We start from the raw sequence: 20,669 nt of genomic DNA, 5'->3' as shown, positions 1-20,669 counted from the left end.
TGAGCACCATAAGGGGTCGTTTGGTAGGAGGTATTAGAAAAAATAATGCAAGCATCAGCTTTATGCATTACTAATACCTTGTTTGGTACATTTTTTCAACTTGTGTATAACTAATACTTCATACTTGACATTATCCTATGCACAAGTAATGCAAAGAAAACCATGACATTAGTAATACCAAGGCTTTAATGCATGCGTTAGCATGGTTAAAGACAAAATTATCCTTAAAGTCTCTTAAAGCTACAAAATATGGAGGGCATTTTTGTAAGCAACTATTTTTCTTAAAAATTATGCAATGCATTATAATTTTAATACACCACACCAAGCAGTAGATAAGAAATAATATTTGGCTTGCATTACTAACCCATGCATTACTAATCCATGCATTACTAATACACGTTACTCCGCACTATTCTTAGTTATACCGACTTATTGGTCGCATTTCATACCCGACTTATAAATCGTATTTACAATCGCGGTTTTCATGCTACGGTCTACGGGTAAAACCCCGAAAGATATATTGGGTTGACTCGAATTCAAACGGGGGACCAACTGCTTTAAATACAGCAAAACCCTTGTTCTACATAAACCCCAGAAGCTTCTGCCGAAGCCCAAAGTTTTCTCCCTGTCTTCAGTTATGGCTCCTGATGCTGCTGATGCGCTTGCAGGTTTAATTCTTTCACTCTTTGCTTTTCTTGAAAATTTTCAAATAACGTAAGCATGTTATTAACAAATAGATCTTTGATATTGTTTGAGCAGTTAGAGAAAAGGTTATGAAGTTGCTGAATGCTGCTTGTTCAGGGAACATTGCGCTTTTCAAGAGTAAGTTTTCAAGGTTATTTTTGGATTTCAGTTTCTGCTATATGGTAATGATGATTGTGGAAACAGATTTGGCAAAGCAACTGGATGATGGGAAAGGGTTGGCCGGGACGGTGGCGGATGTGAAGGATGCTAACAAAAGAGGGTCATTAATTTTTGCTGCTAGAGAAGGCCAGACTGCGTTCTGCGAGTTCTTGGTGGAAGAGTTGAAGCTTGATGTCAATACAAAAGATGAAGAAGGTAATTTGCACTATTAAACTTATCTTCGTTCATCATTATGTGTGCAGGACCTAATTGAATTGGCTCTATTTTTTTTGTCCTGATTGAAACTTGAGGTTTTTTTTTCCTCTTTAAGGTTTGATCGTAAGATGCACCCAAGGGTGTGGCCTAATGTATATAAATGTAGAATATTCTAGGTACAAAATTCAGAATTATGTACCTTGGTTCAGGTACCCTGCATTCATGTTGCTGACTATGTATTTTCTTAGGCACTGTTTGGTTATAAGCGTGCTTCATATTTCAGGAGCCCAAATTCTTATTGCGAAAGAAAAGTTTAAAATTTAAGCAGCCTTTTATTTGGTTCAACTTTGATTTGAGAGAGCACTGTTTGGATGCTTTCTTATGTGTTAGAAGAAAAAGCTGTGCATCATTTTTGGATCTACTTGGCATCAAAGCATTTTGGTGGAGTTGCACCATTTGAAATTAAATGTTTTCTTTGTTCCTCCAAATATTGGACAATGTTGTCGTGCCTAAGTGCGGACAATTCAAATCTTTAAGTTTAATCCTTCAATCTTTCAAGAGAATGATATGATAGACGAAGATGTGGCACATGTAACTAAAGTGGATATGAAGATGCCTAATAAAATGAAAGGCAAGTTCTACAGAATTGTTGTGAGACCGATAATATTATATGAGAGTGAATATCGAACTGAATACCTAATAAAATGAAAGGCAAATTCTACAGAATTGTTGTGAGAACATGAGACCGATAATATTATATGAGAGTGAATATCGAACTGATGATGCACTCGATTTGTCAACAAGGCGTGTCATTAAAATGCCAACGGTAAATCGATGTGCAGTTGTACAAGATTAGACAAAATTAGAAATAACCAAATTATGCAAGTAGTACACGTCGATAATAAGATTGAGGCATATCGTGTTACTTATCCCAACTTATTTGAGATTGAGGCTCTTATTGATTGACTGATTGATCTGTGCTGAGAGTGATATTGCTGTATATTGCTTTGAATACGTTGTTTCTTCATAGGTGAGACTCCTGTTCTTCATGCTGCTCGTCAAGGACACACTGCTACTGTCCAGTACCTCATAGAACAAGGTGCTGATCCTGCAACACCTAGCGCTTCGGGGGCAACAGCTTTGCATCATGCTGCAGGAATGGGTAGGTTCTTCCTCTTCGTTAACAAAAGTAATTGAAGCTTCTACCTGTGTCTGGGAAAGAGTCCTCCGTTCATATACATGTAATTACTGTAACCTTGCGGCTCCGATGTAGTGAACCTTTTTATTGATAGAGTTTCTCTTTGACAAAATAGTCAACAAAATTTAAAATTTTGGTTGTTTAATATTAATTGATGGAACTTTTGGGGAAATAAGCTGTTTTGGATTTTAAGACAAAATTGTATTGAGAAGTGTCATATTATTGAATATGCAAATTTCCTTTTTACAAAGTTTACATTATTATTTGATGACTTAATAATAGCAGAGTTACCCATCTACTTAACCCTTGGTAGGCAGGTTTACTTGACATCTGTACTTAAGGCAGGCTATCTAGTAGATTAGTCGAAGAGTTGCACATACTGGCAGGCAACTACCGTGATTAAAAAATGAAGAACAGCTTGTAAGAAATAGCTATCAGTCTAAATCTGAAATTTTCATAGTAAAAAAGTGTTTTGAGACTCAAAATAACATGGCAGTCATAAAAGTAGAAAAGGACTTGAGATTGGGAGTAAAGTTGCAACTTCAGCAAAACAGAAGGCTAGAAAAATTAAATGACACTGTATAGCTGCTTTGAAAATATATATTTTTTGTATATATACATATTTGTATGTTATATACAAATTTTATACACTTTTGCGGCTACCGGATGTAAATAGTTTCGGCTGCGGGCTAAAAGTGATCTTTGCCCGAAAAATTTCCCCATTGTGTATTAACACCAATTGAAGAAGATTTGAATGTAATGAGATTGTACACCTGAAAAAGTTAGTAGCCAGAAAGCAAACGACATGCTAGGGTTAGTGTAGACTTGATTCTATATTGTGACTTGCATTATTGAATAAGTGATTACCATATAGTTGATTGAATAGAAGTACAGTTCTATCGGAAGTAATAAAGGATTGTAAGTTCAAAGTTGTGCCCTGACCCATTACTTAAGGAAATATGTGTAGAGGAGCTTTCTTTCCTGTACAGTCTCTCGATATGGAATCAGTGATTATCAAACAGGTAATTGAACGGAACAAGAGTTCTAATCGAAGTAACAAGGGAGACTATAATTTACGGCCCCTCTTACTAAAGGAATTTTTTTTAGAGGGGCTTTCCTTGTTAAATCTGTACCCTTCCCAGGTAGCCTGCATATTGCACGCATAAGCGTAGACCTTCGTCATGGTTGCTCCAATTGAAATAGGAACCACAAGGTAATGATCTAAGTTCTATGTCCGCCAAAAAGGCAATTAACACTCTGCTTTTTTGAATCCAATACTTATTTGAGCAGATCAGCTGTAGCGTTATGCATTGGCTTCAAAATTTTTAGCTGTCTTATACAAGAAGAGTCAGTTGAACTCCAAGCTGATGGCAAAGGACAGTGTAGGAGAACTTTTTGAGATTTTATGTGTGTGTGTGTATATATATATATATATATAGATACATGCACGTGTGTATTACATATACGTATATATCTGTTTATGTTAGGGCTAAGCCCTCTGTTTTTTTGCTGTCTACTGTGAGGAGAAAATAGAAGAACTGGTCAAAAGGCCCCGCAGACAATCTGAAGGGCTGTTGTAAAAATTAAGGAAATAAAGGGAGGAAGAAACTGGCATTAACTCTGGAAAGGCAATGCTTCTAAGACTTGGATACTACATAGATGCCAGGTGCTAGAAATATGGGTTCTTGATGGTTTCTCCTCAACAATTTTGGCTCCAAAAATTGACCTCAAATTAGTTTTCCATCGGTAAACGGCATGAAAACCCGAAAGGGAGCCTTGGAGCAACGGTAAAGTTGTCTCCGTGTGACCTATATGTCACGGGTTTGAGCCATAGAATCAACCGCTAATGCTTGCGTTAGGGTAGGTTACCTACATCACGCCCCTTGGGGTGCGGCCTTTCCCAGACCCTGCGTAAATTAGGGATGCTTTATGCATCGGGCTGCCCCTTTTTTTAAATGACATGAAAGCCCACTAGAATCTACAGAATTTTTAATTTGAGCAAGTTTTGAGGAGTAAGAACTAAACACTCATCAAGTTTTGACCTTTCTCGCTTCATTCTCCTTTTCTTTCCTTTCTTTCTTTCTGCCACATGCTACATCTTTTATTCTCAAGTTATGACTTCAAATGACCCTAGATTGCTAGAGCTTCAAAGAACTGGCATTACTAAAAAGGTTATCTGATGTTGTAATATATGCAGGGTGACATTGAAGATGTAGTAAGGAAGCTACTGATTTTCATTCAAGTTAGGATGTAGTCAAAACTTCTGTGTCTCATTTGTTTCTTCTTCTCTACTGGTGAAAGAGTGTTTCGAAGAAGATCCATCTAAGTTAAACTCTATGAGAAACACAAAATTTGGGTTGTTGGTCATATAATTAGACTTCATGGTGTTTATTCGTGGTGTTTATAACAAACACATTATTAATCCTCTTCATCTTAAAATATCATAATTGGTAGAAAGAATCTCAAGCTGTTGAAGCTTGAAGGAAAGCAAGATCAGTTCTGCAGGCTGGAAAAAGTCCATATGCTCTTCTTCATTCTATAGGATGCATGTTCGTGCAATTATGTTTCTCCTAGATAAAACTTTCTTGTCTCTAAATGAAAATTCTAAATAGCTGGAATCTGAGAAAGTGGATCTAGCTATTTCAGTTGTGGTGTTCATTATATAGGATATTGCTGTTGTATTAATTTGCTCCCTCCATTTTGAATTTGAATTTGTTCATTTTACTGGACATGATGAATAAGAAGACATTTGAAGATAGCTGTTTCTTTATGCAAAATGAGGTAAGTCTTTTAGGCTAATACTTGGATTTTGTTATATGAATTATGAAAACTACAAGAAGTGTAAATGTCGGGTTTGAATTGAATTTTTGGGGTCATTAATAAATGATGCACAAAAGTTAATGAAGACATCAGAAAGGAGGCCCACGAGGAGAGAATGCGTGGCTGGAGAACAAGATTAAATATATAACTGAGGACTCGCTATTACAGAATTCACAAGGAGGCAGGCTGATAACCTGGGGATCTCTGCTGTAATTTGCTTAAAATCCATCATCAGCCTATCTGTTCTGCCATGTTTCTTTCACTTTATCATCACATATTCCTTTTCTCTTCTCTTCTAAGTAGTATGAATCCTAAATGGGGTATCAAGAACATAAGTACGTGTAAACGAAAAACTTGCAAATTCTCGTGAAAATATGTTTGCAGATTTATTTTCCTTTATTGCCACATAGCCTCTGAGTCAGGGATCAAATCATGTTCTAATGGATATCAGTAATCGAGAACTTAGTGTCAGCTTTTCTGTTCTCTATTGGTAAACAATGTGAGAAATCAGTCAACATGTCATGCCTTGTTGCTGTATTATTTTCCATAGTGGTATCTTGCATACTGTGATGTGTGTAGCTACATGCATTCTTCAATTTATTTATCCTTCTTTACGTAGAGTGACATTTTATTGTGCATATTATTTGTTTGCAGGACATGTTGAAGTGGTTAAATTCTTACTCTCAAAGGGCGTAGATGTTGATTCACAAAGTGGTGCTGGAACACCACTTATATGGGCTGCAGGTCTTGCCCAGGAAGACGCTGTTAAGGTTTTGCTGGAACATCATGCTAATGTGAGTGCTTCACTACCTGCTTAAACCCCCCCTTTTCCAAATTAAAATTACCAGCTATTATGTAACAGTTCTCTCGACCAAAGTGGAAAGCAGTTGTATGACTTATGTGCTTCCAGGTAGTTGGTTACTCTTCATCAGAGTATTATAACAGGGAGAGATCTTTTTTTCAGATATCACCATCACCCCTGTCGAAAAATGTTCACCCCCCCCCCCCACAAAAAAAAACCAAAAAAAAGATAGAGAAAAAGAAAAGAAGAGTCAAACCACACGTGAGGAGGCGTGTCGATAAATGATAGAAGTGTTATCTCTCTAACAACTTAAGCTTTTAGATGAGGTGGTTCCACAACCAAACAAATTCTTACCTACTTTTTTTGCACTGATGTGTTCAGTAAACGACCAATTAATAGATGTAGGGCTGTTACTTTCTCCTCTTGTTTTACTTATTTTCTTCCCTTTGCCAAACAGTGTAGATTTTCTGCTCCCAACCTCCTCAGGCTTCTATGTTCTCACCCCCTTCCCTCTTTCTTTTTCTGTTTTTGATAGGTATTGACTTCCACCATCTTCTTTCATGCTTTTCAGTTACACTTAGTTTTATATTGGTGTTTGTGTTACGACAATTTTTTTTTTACTGAAGAAGTTAGCTTAGATATAGTATATAAATTAACTTTTGATTGGTTGGTTCAGCTTAAGATAAACTTTTCTTTCATAAGTTTAACTTTAAGATAATTTTCTCAGTTCCCTTGTGTATTGCATACAACACCTGATTTGCATTTCTTACTCGTTAGAGGGAGCACATGGTGATAATGTGTGGGAAAACTCAAGTCCTTCTAGGTTCTGCTTCTTTTTTCTTCATCTTGATGCATTCATCTCTACTGCTGAGGATGGGTTTGCGGAGGGGGGTGAAGCTACTCTTTTCAAAAGTATAATTTCTATTTGTTCATATGACCTAAGGAAGAAGAAGAGGTCAGTACAAGGACGCCCCAGGATTAGGTGGGGCGCCTTAACTAAGGATAAAGCTAAAGAGTTGGAAGGAAGGTTATCGGCAATGGGAGCTTGGAGAAGTAGTGGGGACGCAAACACAATGTGGTCGACGACTGCGGACTGTATAAGAAAGGCGGCGAGAGAGGTGTTAGGGATATCTACGGGACACTATGGTGGACACAAAGGAGATTGGTGGTGGAATGCAGTTGTCCAAGGTAAAGTGGAAGCAAAGAAGGCGGCTTACCTAAGGTTAGTAGGGAGCACTGACGAGGAGGAGAAGAGAGAGAACAGTCAAAGGTATAAGGTAGCTAGGAAGGAGGCGAAGATGGCAGTGACAGAGGCTAAAACGACAGCTTTTGCTCGTCTGTATGAGGAGCTAAGGAACAAAGGTGGGGAGAAGAAGTTATTCCGACTCGCTAAGGCGAGAGAGAGGACAACTCGGGATCTGGACCAAGTGAGGTGCATAAAAGATGATGACGGCAAAGTTTTGATGGGAGATGACCAGATTAAGAGGAGGTGGCAGACCTACTTTCATAAACTTCTAAGTGAAGAAGGGGATCAGGATATTATACTTGGGGAATCGAGGAATGCCGACAGTCACCATGAAGTAAGTAATTGTAGGGACATTGAGATCGATGAAGTCATGGAGGCAATGCGTAAGATGAGAAGGGGCAGAGCTACCGGGCCAGACGAGATTCCGGTTGAACTGTGGAGGTGTGTGGGTCAAGCAGGCTTGGAATGGCTTACTGCATTGTTTAGTGTTATATTCAAGACTAATAGAATGCCTGAAGAGTGGAGGTGGAGTACAATGGTCCCGTTGTATAAGAACAAAGGTGATGTCCAGAGCTGTAACAACTATAGGGGCATCAAATTACTAAGTCATACCATGAAAGTTTGGGAGAGAGTGGTAGAAATGAGAGTGCGAAGGACGGTGTCTATTTCAGACAACCAGTTCGGGTTCATGCCGGGACGATCTACCACAGAAGCTATCCACCTTATTAGGAGGATGGTGGAACAGTACAGAGATAAGAAGAAGGATCTCCACATGGTGTTTATTGATCTGGAGAAAGCGTACGATAAGGTTCCTAGGAAGGTCTTATGGAGCTGCTTAGAGGATAAAGGGGTCCCGAGTAACTATATTAGGGTGATTAAAGACATGTATGATGGAGCTAAGACTCGGGTTAGGACAGTAGGAGGCGACTCTGAACACTTTCCAGTTATTACGGGATTGCACCAAGGGTCTGCGCTCAGCCCATTCCTATTTGCCCTAGTGATGGATGCACTGACTCATCATATTCAAGGGGAGGTTCCATGGTGCATGCTATTTGCTGATGACATTATTCTAATTGACGAGACAAGAGGCGGCGTCAACGAGAGGCTAGAGATTTGGAGACATGCTCTTGAGTCTAAAGGTTTCAAGTTGAGTAGGACGAAGACGGAATACCTCGAGTGCAAATTTGGAGTTGAGCCGACGGAAGCGGGAGTTGAAGTGAGGCTTGACTCTCAAGTCATTCCCAAGAAAGATAGTTTCAAGTACCTTGGATCGGTTATTCAGGGGATCGGGGAGATTGACGAGGATGTCACACACCGTATAGGGGTGGGGTGGATGAAGTGGAGGTTAGCGTCGGGAGTTTTGTGTGACAAGAAAGTGCCACCGTTACTAAAAGGTAAGTTTTATAGAGCAGTAGTTAGGCCTGCCATGTTGTATGGAACTGAATGTTGGCCGGTAAAGAACTTACACACCCAGAAGATGAAAGTAGCAGAGATGAGGATGTTAAGGTGGATGTGCGGGCATACAAGGATGGATAAGATTAGGAATGCAGATATTCGAGAGAAGGTGGGTGTGGCCCCCATGGAGGACAAGATGCGGGAAGTAAGACTCAGATGGTTTGGGCACATTCAGAGGAGGAGCACTGATGCACCGGTGAGGAGGTGTGAGCGACTGGCTGTAGTGGGCACGCGGAGAGGTAGAGGGAGACCTAAGAAGTATTGGGGAGAGGTGATCAGACATGACATGACGCGACTTAGGATTACGGAGGACATGGCCCTTGATAGGGAATTATGGAGGTCGAGCATTAAGGTTGTAGGTTAGGGGAGAGGGTGAATATTTCTACAGCACAACTGAGAGAGACTATCTAGTTAGGAGTTAGACTAGGAATGTCAGTGGTCGTCTATTGATGCAGGGCTTTACCTTCTAGTTGTACTATACCAGCCATCTAATTCGTAGTTCGTATTTCGTATCTTGTATTTCATATTTCGTATCCCCTATATATTGTTGTTATTTTATTACGCATTTTTATGGTACTAATATATTATCTCCTATTGCTTTTTTTGAGCCGATGGTCTCCTGGAAACAGCCTCTCTACCCTTCGGGGTAGGGGTAAGGTCTGCGTACATATTACCCTCCCCAGACCCCACTTGTGGGATTATACTGGGTCGTTGTTGTTGTTGTTGTTGTTGTTGCATATGACCTAAAAAGTTACTTTGTGCAGGTAAATGCTCAAACAGAAGAAGATATCTGTCCTCTGGTATCAGCTGTAGCAGCCAATTCATTGCCTTGCGTGGAACTGTTAGTAAAGGTCAATAAAATTATATTTTCTCTGTTTCGCTATATGTACTTTAAATTGCTGAATCCCCAATTGAGCATCCTCAAGAAGCTGTGTTGCAGAAAACATGTGGTGCTGTTGTTTGATGCATAACATTCTGCTCTTTGCTATGTGTTGGAACCATGCAAATTTTGTGTTAGATCAAACCATGCAAATTTTGTGTTAGATCAAACCACAAGAAACTGCTTTGATCATACAAGAGCTAAACATATATGCTGCTATATTAAAGGACAGCCTGGTGCACTAAGCTCTCGCTATGCGCGGGTCCAGGGAAGGGCCAGACCACAAGGGTCCATCGTACGTAGGCTTACCCTGCATTTTTGCAAGAGACTATTTCCACGGCTCGAACCCGTGCCTCCTGGTCATACATGCTGCTATATTATCTTTTTAAATATTTTTTGAATAAATTGAAGGTTAAACATGCTTAAAAAGACAAAACAAGGCCTATAGAGATAACCGTAAAATGAAGAGTAAAAGTTGTGTTTTGACATGAAACACAACCGATTTTACTTGAGAACTCCTAAAACCTATTTTCAAACTTCAAATTCTAGATTTCAAGTTTGGAGTTTAAATAATGGGCCAATTTGATAAACAAACAATTATTTGAAACAATCTCCAAATACTGTTTTTGATATTTGGTCCAAAATCTACGGACAAACGGGTCCAAACCGCTAAAGATAAAAGGAAAAAATACTCCTTATTTCCCTCTTTGTTCTTTATTGGGTCAAAAACTTCAATCATGTAGAATCAAATTATTACCTGCATTGAATGAAGAAGGGTAGAGCCGTAGAGAAATGGGCGTTGTCCATCGAGTTTCTAACCTTGTGCCACTGCTCCTCAGAGATTTTTTTTTTTGAGAAGGTAACATTTGTTGCATATATAGTAATTGTATCAAAACAGGTATGGTTAACCATAATTACAAGGGGTGGTATAGGAAGATTCTTAAGTCCTTACAAGGATCCTAAAACATCAACAAAAGATTCTGGATCTTCCATGTACTCTTGCTTACACCAAAAATAAAAAAGAGCTAAACAATGCATTTTCATCCTCTGGATTGTACTATGTCTATCTTCAAAACATCTTTGGTTTCTCTCTTTCCAAACAGTCCGCCAAATGCAAGCTGGGACAATCTTCCATCTCTCTTTCTGATTAGGGGAGCTACCGAGTCTGTTCCAACATTCTAGAAGTTCGATAATGCTTCTTGGCATTACCCACATGATTCCTTTCAAGTTAATGAAAATCCTCCAAATTTGTTCTGTTATCTTGCAATGCAAAAAAAGATGGTTGAAAAAAAGATGGTTGATTGTCTCTGCCTCTTCTCCACATAAGTAGCATCTGGAGCATAGGTGGAAGCCCCTCTTGATAAGATTATCCTGAGTTAAGATTGCTTTTCTGGCTAGCAACCACGTGAAGCAAGCAACTTTGTATGGAATTTTGACTTTCCAAATTAGTTTCCAAGGCCAACTTCCAATCTGATTATTAGAGGTGTTGTATTCCTTATAGGCAGACTTGACTGAGAATTTACCTTGCTTATCCCTTTGCCAGAACATACAATCTTCAGGAGTGGATGTTCCTTTGAGTTGATCCAAGGTGTTGTAGAATTCTGTTAGCCTGACGATCTCCCAGTCATTGAATAATCTTCTATAGCTAAGGTTCCATCCGTGGTTTGACCATACATCTCCCACGGTTGCTTTTTGCTACTGGTTCAGACATCTTTGGAAAGTCTGTTTCAAAGGACATTGGCCTAGCCATGTGTCATCCTAAAAAGAGGTTTTCATTCCATTGCCCACCTTGAATCTGGATTTGTTTCTGAACTTTGGCCACAAGTTCCTGATTGATCTCCATAGACTGACACCATAAGGACTGGTTGTAGAGTTGGTAGTCCAATTGCTTTCCATTCCATACTTCACTCTAATGACATCTTTCCACAGTGAGTGCTCACTTGAAGCAAATCTCTAGAGCCATTTCATCATTAAGCTGTGGTTCTGAATTCTTAGATTCCTAATGCCCAGCCCCCTTCCTTCTTGCTGGTTACAAGTGAGTCTCAATTGACCAGGTGAATTTTGCCTTTGTCACTGTTGCCTTGCTAAAGAAAGTTCCTTCTTAATGCATCTATTGTTTTGACTATATTTGCCGAGATAGGAAATAGAGACATCATGTAAGTGGACAAGGCATCAAGTACATTATTGATTAGAACTAGTCTGCCCCTAAGGGAAAGATATTGGCTTTTCCAGTTAACTAGTTTCTTTTCACACTTCTCTATTACACCATTCCAAATTTCTTTTGACTTGCTCTTTGCTCCCAAAGGCATTCCAAGATACACGGAAGGAAGTTCTCCAATTTTCCCTCCCAGAATGTTAGCTAGGTATTGGATATCAGGGACCTCATTGACTAGATATAGATGACTCTTGCTCCAATTAATATGCAACCCATATATGACTTCAAATAGAATAAATAACACCCTCAGAATTTTCAGTTGGTCTCTATCAGCTTCACAGTCCTCTCTGGGATGAGAAGAAGCTGGGGAACCATTGATTAGGATGGAGAATTTGACAGTGCTTATGTAGAATTTGATCCAGTTGATCCATTTGCTTCCAAACCCCATCTTCTCCAAACTTCCAAGAGTTATTAAATGATCAAAAGCCTTCTGAATGTCTAGCTTACATAGGATGCCTGGGAGTTTGCTTTTGATCCTTGTGTCTACACATTCATTTGCTATAAGAATGACATCCATTATCTGTCCCCCTTTGATAAAAGGCCATCTGTTGAGCATCCACCAATTTGTGTACCACTTTCTTGAGTCTCTCAGTCAACAACTTAGAGATGATTTTGTAGATGCTACCTATTAGGCTGATGGGTCTAAAGTCTTTCAATTCCTTGGCACCCACCTTCTTAGGAATCAAAGCCACATAGGTGGCATTGAAGCTTTTTTCAAAAACACCTCTCTCATAAAAATTTTGAATAGCAGTAGTGACATCAGCATTGACTACCTCCCAACGGTGAGTGAAGAAAGCCATGGTATAGCCATCAGGGCCAGGAGCTTTATCCCAACACATGCTTGAACACTGCTCCATATCTCTTGGGCTTCAAACGGACTCTGTAGTATCTGGTTTTCTTCTGGAGTGATCATAGGACAAACTCTAAGGTTTCCATGGGGCCTCCATTCTTCTGACTCGGCGTAGAGGTTTTGATAGAATGAGATGATTTCCATCTTGATAACTACAGGATTTCGGATAGATTCACCTTCAATTCCTAACATGCCAATGTTGTTGTTCCTTTTATGAGCATTGACAGTTCTATGAAAGAACTTGGTATTATTATCTCCTTGTTTCAACCAAAGAGCTCTTGATCTCTGTTTCCATGCGACTTCTTCTTTTCTTGCAATCTCCTCAAATTCCACTGTTAATGTTGCTTTTGAGAGTATTTCATCTTCATTTAGAGTCCTGAGGTCCTGAATCTCATCTAATTCACTTAATTGAGAGAGGATGCTTCTGCATTTCTAGATTTCCTTGGATAGTTTTGCTCCACTCTCTGAATTTCCTTTAAGAGCCTTCGGCTTGAAGGCTATAGTGTTGTTAGGTCTTCCTTCACAGATGAAAGAGTCCTACCATTCTTTGACTCTCTCTTTGAAACCCTCTGTCTGCAGCCACCAATTTTCGAATTTGAAATAGGATTTGATAGGCTCCCAATTCCCACATTGAAGTAACAAAGGCGTGTGATAAGAAGTTACTCTATGCAAGGTTGATTGTTTGATACTCCCGAAGCCCTCATCCCAATCTTCAAAAATAAGAAATCTGTCTAGTCTAGCTGCAATGTCATGTCTGACTCCTTTCCTCCAAGTGAACTTACTTCCTAGTAGTTGTAGATCTACCAACTCCATATCCTCGATGAACTCAGCGAAGTCGGTCATTGATCTGGAGATTCTGTTATAGTTTTTCTTCTCTAAAGGAAATCTAACTGTATTAAAGTCCCCACTACCACCCAGGGACCTGAGAACAAGCCTCTTGTTGCACCAATTTCCCACAAAACTTCTCTCTCTGCCCTATCATTAGGAGCATAAATACTGGTTAAGTGCCAAGACAAGTCCTGTGTTTTTCCAGTGAACTTACATGTGATAGAGTAGGAAGCCAAGCTGGTTGTTTCACCTTCCCATATCCTGTTGTCCCACATCAGTAAAATGCCTCCCCTGGTACCGCTAGCCTCTACTTGTGCAAATCTGCACCATCTATTGGCCCATAATTCTCTCACAGTATACATCTGCTTTCCAAGTGTTAATGCAGCTATTGATCAGTCTCCTCTTCCTTACCTTGTTCAAACCCCTCACATTCCATGATACAATGTTGACTTTCATTGATCTTGATTGATGTGGTAGCCCCCTCTGCTTCTGGTACCATTGCTTTTGAAATTGTTTCCGATGCCCAGGTTCTTTAGTTCTTTAGAGCCCTTAGTTTTAGGAGTTGTTGTCACCATTATTCCTGCAATACCCCTATGTGTTTGTCTTTTTTGATCGATCTTCATGAAGAGCTGTAAAGCCTCTTTTTCGCAACCATGGAAATCAACCCCAAATTCTTCACCAAGTTTGATGATGTTTTGGTGTACCCAGATAAGTGTATCAAAGTCAGGGTCCTTCTCAGGTTCTTGGGAGTGTGAATTCAATGGTTCAACCTCTTCAATTGCCCCTTCAGTATTTTCCTCCCCTTCTGTGTTTTTGCAAGGGTTGGAAACCTAGTGGGGAGCAATTTGGTTCTTCAGCAATGATCATGGCACTTTCCTTGTCAACTGGGTCTATCTGGGGTTCTTCAGTTCCTTCTTCTTCCTTTGATGTTGCCCTTTCTTCGATCAGATTTGACTCTGGTTCGCTGTTTGCAGCATGCAAAATTTTAGGAGGCAGAGAAATTGTTGATATCTCTTCAATTAGTGGGTCTGGTCTGTATTTACTAGAGTGTTCCAAATTGGGCTTGTCTTCTGAAATGACTTGGACCATGATATCTGGGCCCAAAGATAGCTTATTATGTAACATGGATCTTGTTTGTATGGGGTCATTTAAATTAAATGCCCCCTTACGTGTTAGGTCACGTGTAACTTCTGGAAACCTAGGCTGTAAGGCTTTTGAGCAACCCACGTGCCCCATCCCATCTCCATATTCTTGAGCCCCTCCCACTGTCAACATAGTCTACGATTACCCGCTGGTCCAAGGCCTTCATCTCTCTTCCTTCGCCGGAGGAAAATCTTACCGGCGACTCGCACCAGACTTGGATAGTGTAAGTAATTCCTTCGTTTTCAATGATTACTGCGTTAGGGATAAAATCCCCATCTCCTCTCACCTTCAATCTGGCCCATTTTAGGTGATTTAGGCTGTAAGGCTTTTGAGCAACCCACGTGCCCCATCCCATCTCCATATTCTTGAGCCCCTCCCACTGCCAACATAGTCTACGATTACCCGCTGGTCCAAGGCCTTCATCTCTCTTCCTTCGCCGGAGGAAAATCTTACCGGCGACTCGCACCAGACTTGGATAGTGTAAGTAATTCCTTCGTTTTCAATGATTACTGCCTTAGGGATAAAATCCCCATCTCCTCTCACCTTCAATCTGGCCCATTTTAGGTGATTTTTGAGTTACGTTTCTTCCTCAGTTTGAACCCAACCTCCACAGTGATTTCCAACCTCTTTGAAGACTTTCTGGGACCAAAGATGAAGTGGAAGTCCAACAAGTCTGATCCAAACATGTTCTATCTTCTCCATTTTTGATATAGAGTCCACTGTTGGCGACCACCAGTGGAGATGAAATTCATGAAACTTCCATATCCAGTGCCCTTTTAGCACATGTTCAGCAGTTTTTTTTTGAGGAAAACTCAAATAGAAATTGATTTTAGCCCATCTCATAGATGTTTACCCCATGAGCTTGCTTCCAAGTGCTGTTGGCCCACCGCCGGATCTCCGAGAGGTTCGGGATGTCAGAAATCCTAACTGGAAGGCTACCCACCACGCTCCTGGAAAGGAGTTCATTTTGGACAGTGCTGGTTCCTCCAGAGATTTTGATAATGCCCTCTTTTTCATGCACGGAGGCCTCTTCCATTTCTCTGATCCATTTGTTTCTTCTTATTGTGTCTGTATAAAGGAGTCCTTCCTCTGTATTCCTAGGGACAATTGTAACTGCCCTCTGGGCTCTGCTATTAATGAATCTTGATATTTTAACTGCAATGTCCAACCACCCTGTATTAAATGCCAATTCAGGTATAATAATAACAGATCTCCTTCTCTTTTGCATGTTTATAATACTTATATAGCGCCCATATTTGTTGAAGTTTCTCGAGCGGAAGAACTCAGAGAAGTGGTCTTGGGACTTCCATCTTCTCACTGAATTACCCTTCCGTTTCGAAGCTTCTGTTAGAGCATAGCATAACCATTCCATCGTCTTCTGGCGGAAGAAAGTCCTCCTGAATATGTTATGACCTCGTTCTGCCCAGTTATACCATGTCTCTAGATTCCTCCTTGATTATGTCGTATGATTTGGAACCTACAACAAAGTAAATTGCATTGTCATCCATGGTATTGCAGACTTGAGAAGAAGAAGAGAGTTTTGTTTTGCAGCTGAATGAAAAATGATTGAAAAATGGCCGGAAAAAAGCTTCCCGTCGCCGGAGAAAAGTAAAAGTGGTCGGAATCTAGAACTGCAAGGATGGATTCGGTCGGAAGAGGGTGCTGAAGAGGCTGTCCTGAAGAAAAAAGTTGAAAAGTTGCCCGGAGCAGGCTCACGCGCCTGCGCGTGGTGGAGTGCTCGCCGGCGCTTGGCCGTGCGTGGGAGATCCGATGTCGGAGCTGTTTGCACTTTGCAGGGGTAGGCTCGCGTCACTAGTGGCTCTCCGATGGTGTTTGTATGAACTCAGAATTCCAGGTTCTCAGGCTCCTCGGGGAGGAGTGCCTGAGAGCATATTTTTCAGTACTGTTTTAAAAGATATTTTTCTTGGCTTTAGCAGATTCCTCAGTATTAGTGGCTCTCCGATGGTAATAATTTTTTTTACAGCTGAAAAATCCCTTTTTTTTACAGCTCAGGGATTTTTCAGCTGTAAAAAAAATTATTACCAGCAAAAAAACATATTTTAACCGCAATTTCACAGGCGATGCAAGCCATTAGAAAAAACAATATTACAATATAAAGTTCAGTAAAAAAATTGTTTGGGACTTAAAGTTAGGCTTCAGTTTTCAGGTTTATCAAATAGGCAATTTAAACATTTCTGTTCGGTGGATGGTCATCATTTTCAGCTTTATTATCTTGTTTCTATTTTGCTTTCTTTCCCTTTTGCCTTTCGGGAAAAATTGGTCCCCTGAAAATATGTATGGAACAAGTTTTGATCTCCTCTGCTTCTGACAGCAGTTCAACTACCTTTGCTTTGGATTTTCTATGTTGCATGGTTAAACGTGCCATCTGTCTACTCAAGGCTTAACTTGTTTTGTGCACCCTACAGGCAGGAGCTGATGTCAATGTTAGGGCTGGTGAAGCAACCCCTTTGCTCATTGCTGCTCATAATGGTAGTGCAGAAATTATTAAGTGCTTACTACAAGCTGGAGCTGATCCTAATGCTGCTGATGAGGTAACTGAAAAGAAAATTTAACAGAATATAATGTTCTTTGTTGTTTTCACATTTTTTGGAAGAAATTCTAAGGAATCCTTCTTCTTTCAATTGTTGGAAAGATGATTCCAAACGATTTAAGTTTCTTTTCGTTTGTTCTGTTTATCTGCAAGCACGTGTCAATTATATTCCTTATTATCACTTTCTAGTCTACTGCCCTCTAATTCTTTTTCAGATTTGTAATGAATATTTCGGTCCGGGAATCCAGATCTCTTGTAAAATCTCGGTACCTTATTCATCTGTTCCGAGGGATTACTGAAGTTGAAGAATATGGTCTTAAACCTGGACCTACAGCGAGAACTAATAATTTTAGGGTTATGGGTCACTGTAGTTATGTTGAGAAAAATAATTCTATTTTGACTCCATAATTATATTGTAAATTTTTTAATTCTGGGTTCCTCAAATAAATAGTTTGCAAATAAAATATATAACACAAGTTGTTGTATTAGAACACAATCCCTTAACTCCATTAAAACAAACATTTCACATTTCAAATATGTAAGATTGAGTTAACAAGAAACTGCATTCTGTTATGTCTGTGAAGCTTTTTTACAGCTTACCTTTTGCTGAAGGCTCAATTATCGGATGCCTTCTGGATTCATCATTAATTATGGTGAAAAATCAGCATCTATAAATGTAAAAGCTAGTGTATTACGTGAGATGCCACAACAGATGTGACTTGAAGGGGCCTGGAGTCTTCTTTCTGTCCTGGTCTACTGTATCTTCAACTTAGTAATATGTGATTCATTCTGATCAAATTTAGGGACCTGTTATCTTGTTATTTAACATATATTCGTATGGATTCCGTGGTATTCAGAATTTTCTCCTGGGTGAACACAAAACTTTAATCATGATTTTTTTTTATTTTGAACAAGTCATTGGAAAAAAATCAATTAGCAATTTCCACAAGGACTGTTAAACGAATACCGAAATATAACTTTTGCTACCTCTATAGGATGGTAACAAGCCAATACATGTTGCAGCTACAAGGGGCTGTCGGCCAGCTGTTGAAGCTTTGTTCGCAGTCACACCGCGGATTCAGAGCGTTCCAGAATGGAGTGTGGATGGACTCATTAAGTTTATGCAATCTGAGCCTATCCTATCTGAAACTAGGATAAACCAGGTACTTAATTTGTCCTTCTGTAAGATAAATCACAGCTGGTTTTGGTCTTCTTTAGGAGTTGCTTGCAAATATTGATATAGCTCTGTGACTATTTCCTTTACTTGTCTCATGCAAATTTCAGCTTCTTTTTCTTTGTCTACACTGTGATAATTGCAGGAAAGAACAGAAGCTGGGAGGGAACCAAGCAAGAGAGAAACTATTATTCCAAAGAAAGATTTACCCAAGGTCTGTTATTGTGGTAACTGTTATTTATGTGTGAATTTTTGGTCATCCCGTTATCAAATTGTAAGTGACAAGTATCTACTCCCTCCTGTTACATTTATTTAGATTTGCTTTTTGTATAATGTCAAGAGAATGGAATATTTTCACATGTTTTTCTAGTTTTGTCCTTACCATAATAGTAATCATTAACAGAAGTGAATAAGCTTATCGTGAAGGGTAGTTCTGGAACTAAAGTAAATCATTTGTGAAAATGGAACAAAATGAGCATATTTTCCCCTTATGTATATATTGTTTTCTGTTCTTGCATTTCTTCTGGTGAAGCACTCTTGAAGACAGATTGGAAATTCAATCATCGTGAATATGACAATATATCCGTGAAAGATGTAGGCAACAAATTGAATTTGCATGTGCAATTATATGTAGTAAAAAACATAATAATACTGCTTCTGAGGACAAGGCAATTAATGTCTTCAAGAAGTGCCAATGAACAATGTTGTGGGAACAGTTCAAGTTTTGCTTACGGTACTTGACACAGTGAAACATTTCCTTGGGCTGCAAAATGCATATTGTTTCTCTTATAGTCAGTGAAATCATACCGGCGATGTGGTACCAGACTCCCATTCCAGCTGACTTCAAATTGGAAAGAGGATCAATATCTTTTTATACTCTTTGTTTTTACTTGTATGCATCTCTTTCATTTGAAATATCTCAGCGTGGACACTATCCTTTGTTGGGGAAACAGTTTACAGAATAGTGCTAAATATCTTGCATCGGCATTATTAATTGATCTGCAGGTGACTCCTGAAGCAAAGAAGAAAGCTGCAGATGCGAAGGCGAGGGGAGATGAGGCATTTAAGAGGAAGGATTACACTACGGCTGTGGATGCTTATACACAGGTACTTGTTAGGTTTATTGGATTCCTCTTTAATTCCCACCTCCTCCCCCCCCCCTTTTAAAACACATGCGCAAGGGAAAAAGAAAGCAGAAGATAATGATGAACGGATGTAATTATCCTCTTCATAGTGCAAGCATAAGGATTAGATTTTGACAATGGTCTGCTGGTGATAGTTAGTGTGTTTGAAGTCAGCTTACGGGGAAACTTGAAAATATTACTAAACCAGAAGTAAAACATTTCCTTACGGCGCTCGATTGTGTTCTGCTGATAATCTGCAGGCAATCGATTTTGATCCAACTGATGGCATTCTGTTTTCAAATAGAAGTCTTTGTTGGATCCGCTTGGGGCAAGCTGAACATGCTTTACGTGATGGCAAGGCCTGCAGACAACTTAGACCAGATTGGGCAAAAGCTTGTTTTCGGGAAGGCGCAGCTCTACGGCTATTGCAGGCATGCCCTTATCCTCCTGGAGTTAAATATTGCAAACTTATATAGCCATATTTTCTGATATTCTAATATTTCCTTCTCAGAGATTTGAAGACGCAGCCAATGCTTTCTATGAGGGCGTACAGATCGACCCTGAAAGTATGGAGCTCGCAACTGCTTTCAGGTATGCATGTTGAAACTCGAAGCTCTTTTTTTCAAAAGCAACTGTAGATGATATTTCTCTAGCATCATTTTATCGTAGAACCTTAGTCTAATGCAGTAGTTTCTATATCCAAACTTTTCTCATTGTTGTGAGGTACAAATTTGATTGCAGGGAAGCTGTTGAGGCTGGTAGAGAATTTCATGGCAAGAATAAGAAAAATTCTCAGTCATCCAGGAGTTAGTGGTGTTAAGAAAGTGCATAATGACTGGGTTTCTGCCGGAGCAAGTAGATAATTTTATCGGACATGCCCTTTTTTTTTGGTAGTTTTAGAATGTATCATGTGATTTGTTCTGTTGCATCTTCAGAAATTTATACTCAATATAATTTCTCTTAAGTTTTGTGAGGTTCCTCCCACAGACCTCAAGTTTCCCTTTTAGTAATATTTTAAAATTTGTTTTACTTCTGTTTATCCTTTTTAAGTGGAGGATCATGCTTGGCCTATACAAACTTTACAAGGAACAGTGCTATGTCCCAAGCTCCTTTATTTTCTCTCTCGAAGGTATAGGATACTATACATTAATATTAGGGGTTTTGGCATGGTATAACAACATACCCATATAATTGACAGGAAATAGCCCTAGGTATAAATATTGGCAGGAAATAGCCCTAGTTATAAATATTGGCAGGAAATAGCCCTAGTTATAAACATTGGCATCAAATAGCCAATAAATGTATATCACAATAATAATATGTA

At 39.5% G+C, this 20,669-nt stretch overlaps 1 protein-coding gene across 1 annotated transcript; it reads left to right on the top strand.

Annotated features, from left to right (window-relative positions):
* The first annotated feature begins 520 nt into the window (after nt 1–520).
* Nucleotides 521–20,318, top strand: LOC104215561 (uncharacterized). The gene is made up of 13 exons (XM_070168883.1): nt 521–668; nt 760–822; nt 889–1,059; nt 2,090–2,221; nt 5,732–5,871; nt 9,345–9,431; nt 16,923–17,048; nt 18,043–18,210; nt 18,367–18,435; nt 19,227–19,328; nt 19,606–19,776; nt 19,857–19,936; nt 20,087–20,318. Exons 1-13 carry the CDS (start codon nt 638–640, stop codon nt 20,154–20,156), a joined length of 1,410 nt encoding a protein of 469 aa, XP_070024984.1. The 5' UTR covers nt 521–637; the 3' UTR covers nt 20,157–20,318.
* Nucleotides 20,319–20,669: the final 351 nt, after the last annotated feature.

This window comes from Nicotiana sylvestris, chromosome 1, assembly GCF_000393655.2.
Source record: "Nicotiana sylvestris chromosome 1, ASM39365v2, whole genome shotgun sequence".
Taxonomy (NCBI): domain Eukaryota; kingdom Viridiplantae; phylum Streptophyta; class Magnoliopsida; order Solanales; family Solanaceae; genus Nicotiana; species Nicotiana sylvestris.
Note: the sequence above shows the minus strand (reverse complement) of the source record. Positions and strands in the feature narration are given on the sequence as shown.

Excerpts from the sequence above, each read along its gene's own strand:
- LOC104215561 (XM_070168883.1), top strand. The coding sequence starts at position 638 with ATGGCTCCTGATGCTGCTGATGCGCTTGCAG. Across the intron at positions 5,872-9,344 it reads TGCTGGAACATCATGCTAAT|GTAAATGCTCAAACAGAAGA; the intron begins GTGAGTGCTTCA and ends TACTTTGTGCAG. Across the intron at positions 18,211-18,366 it reads CTGAAACTAGGATAAACCAG|GAAAGAACAGAAGCTGGGAG; the intron begins GTACTTAATTTG and ends TGATAATTGCAG.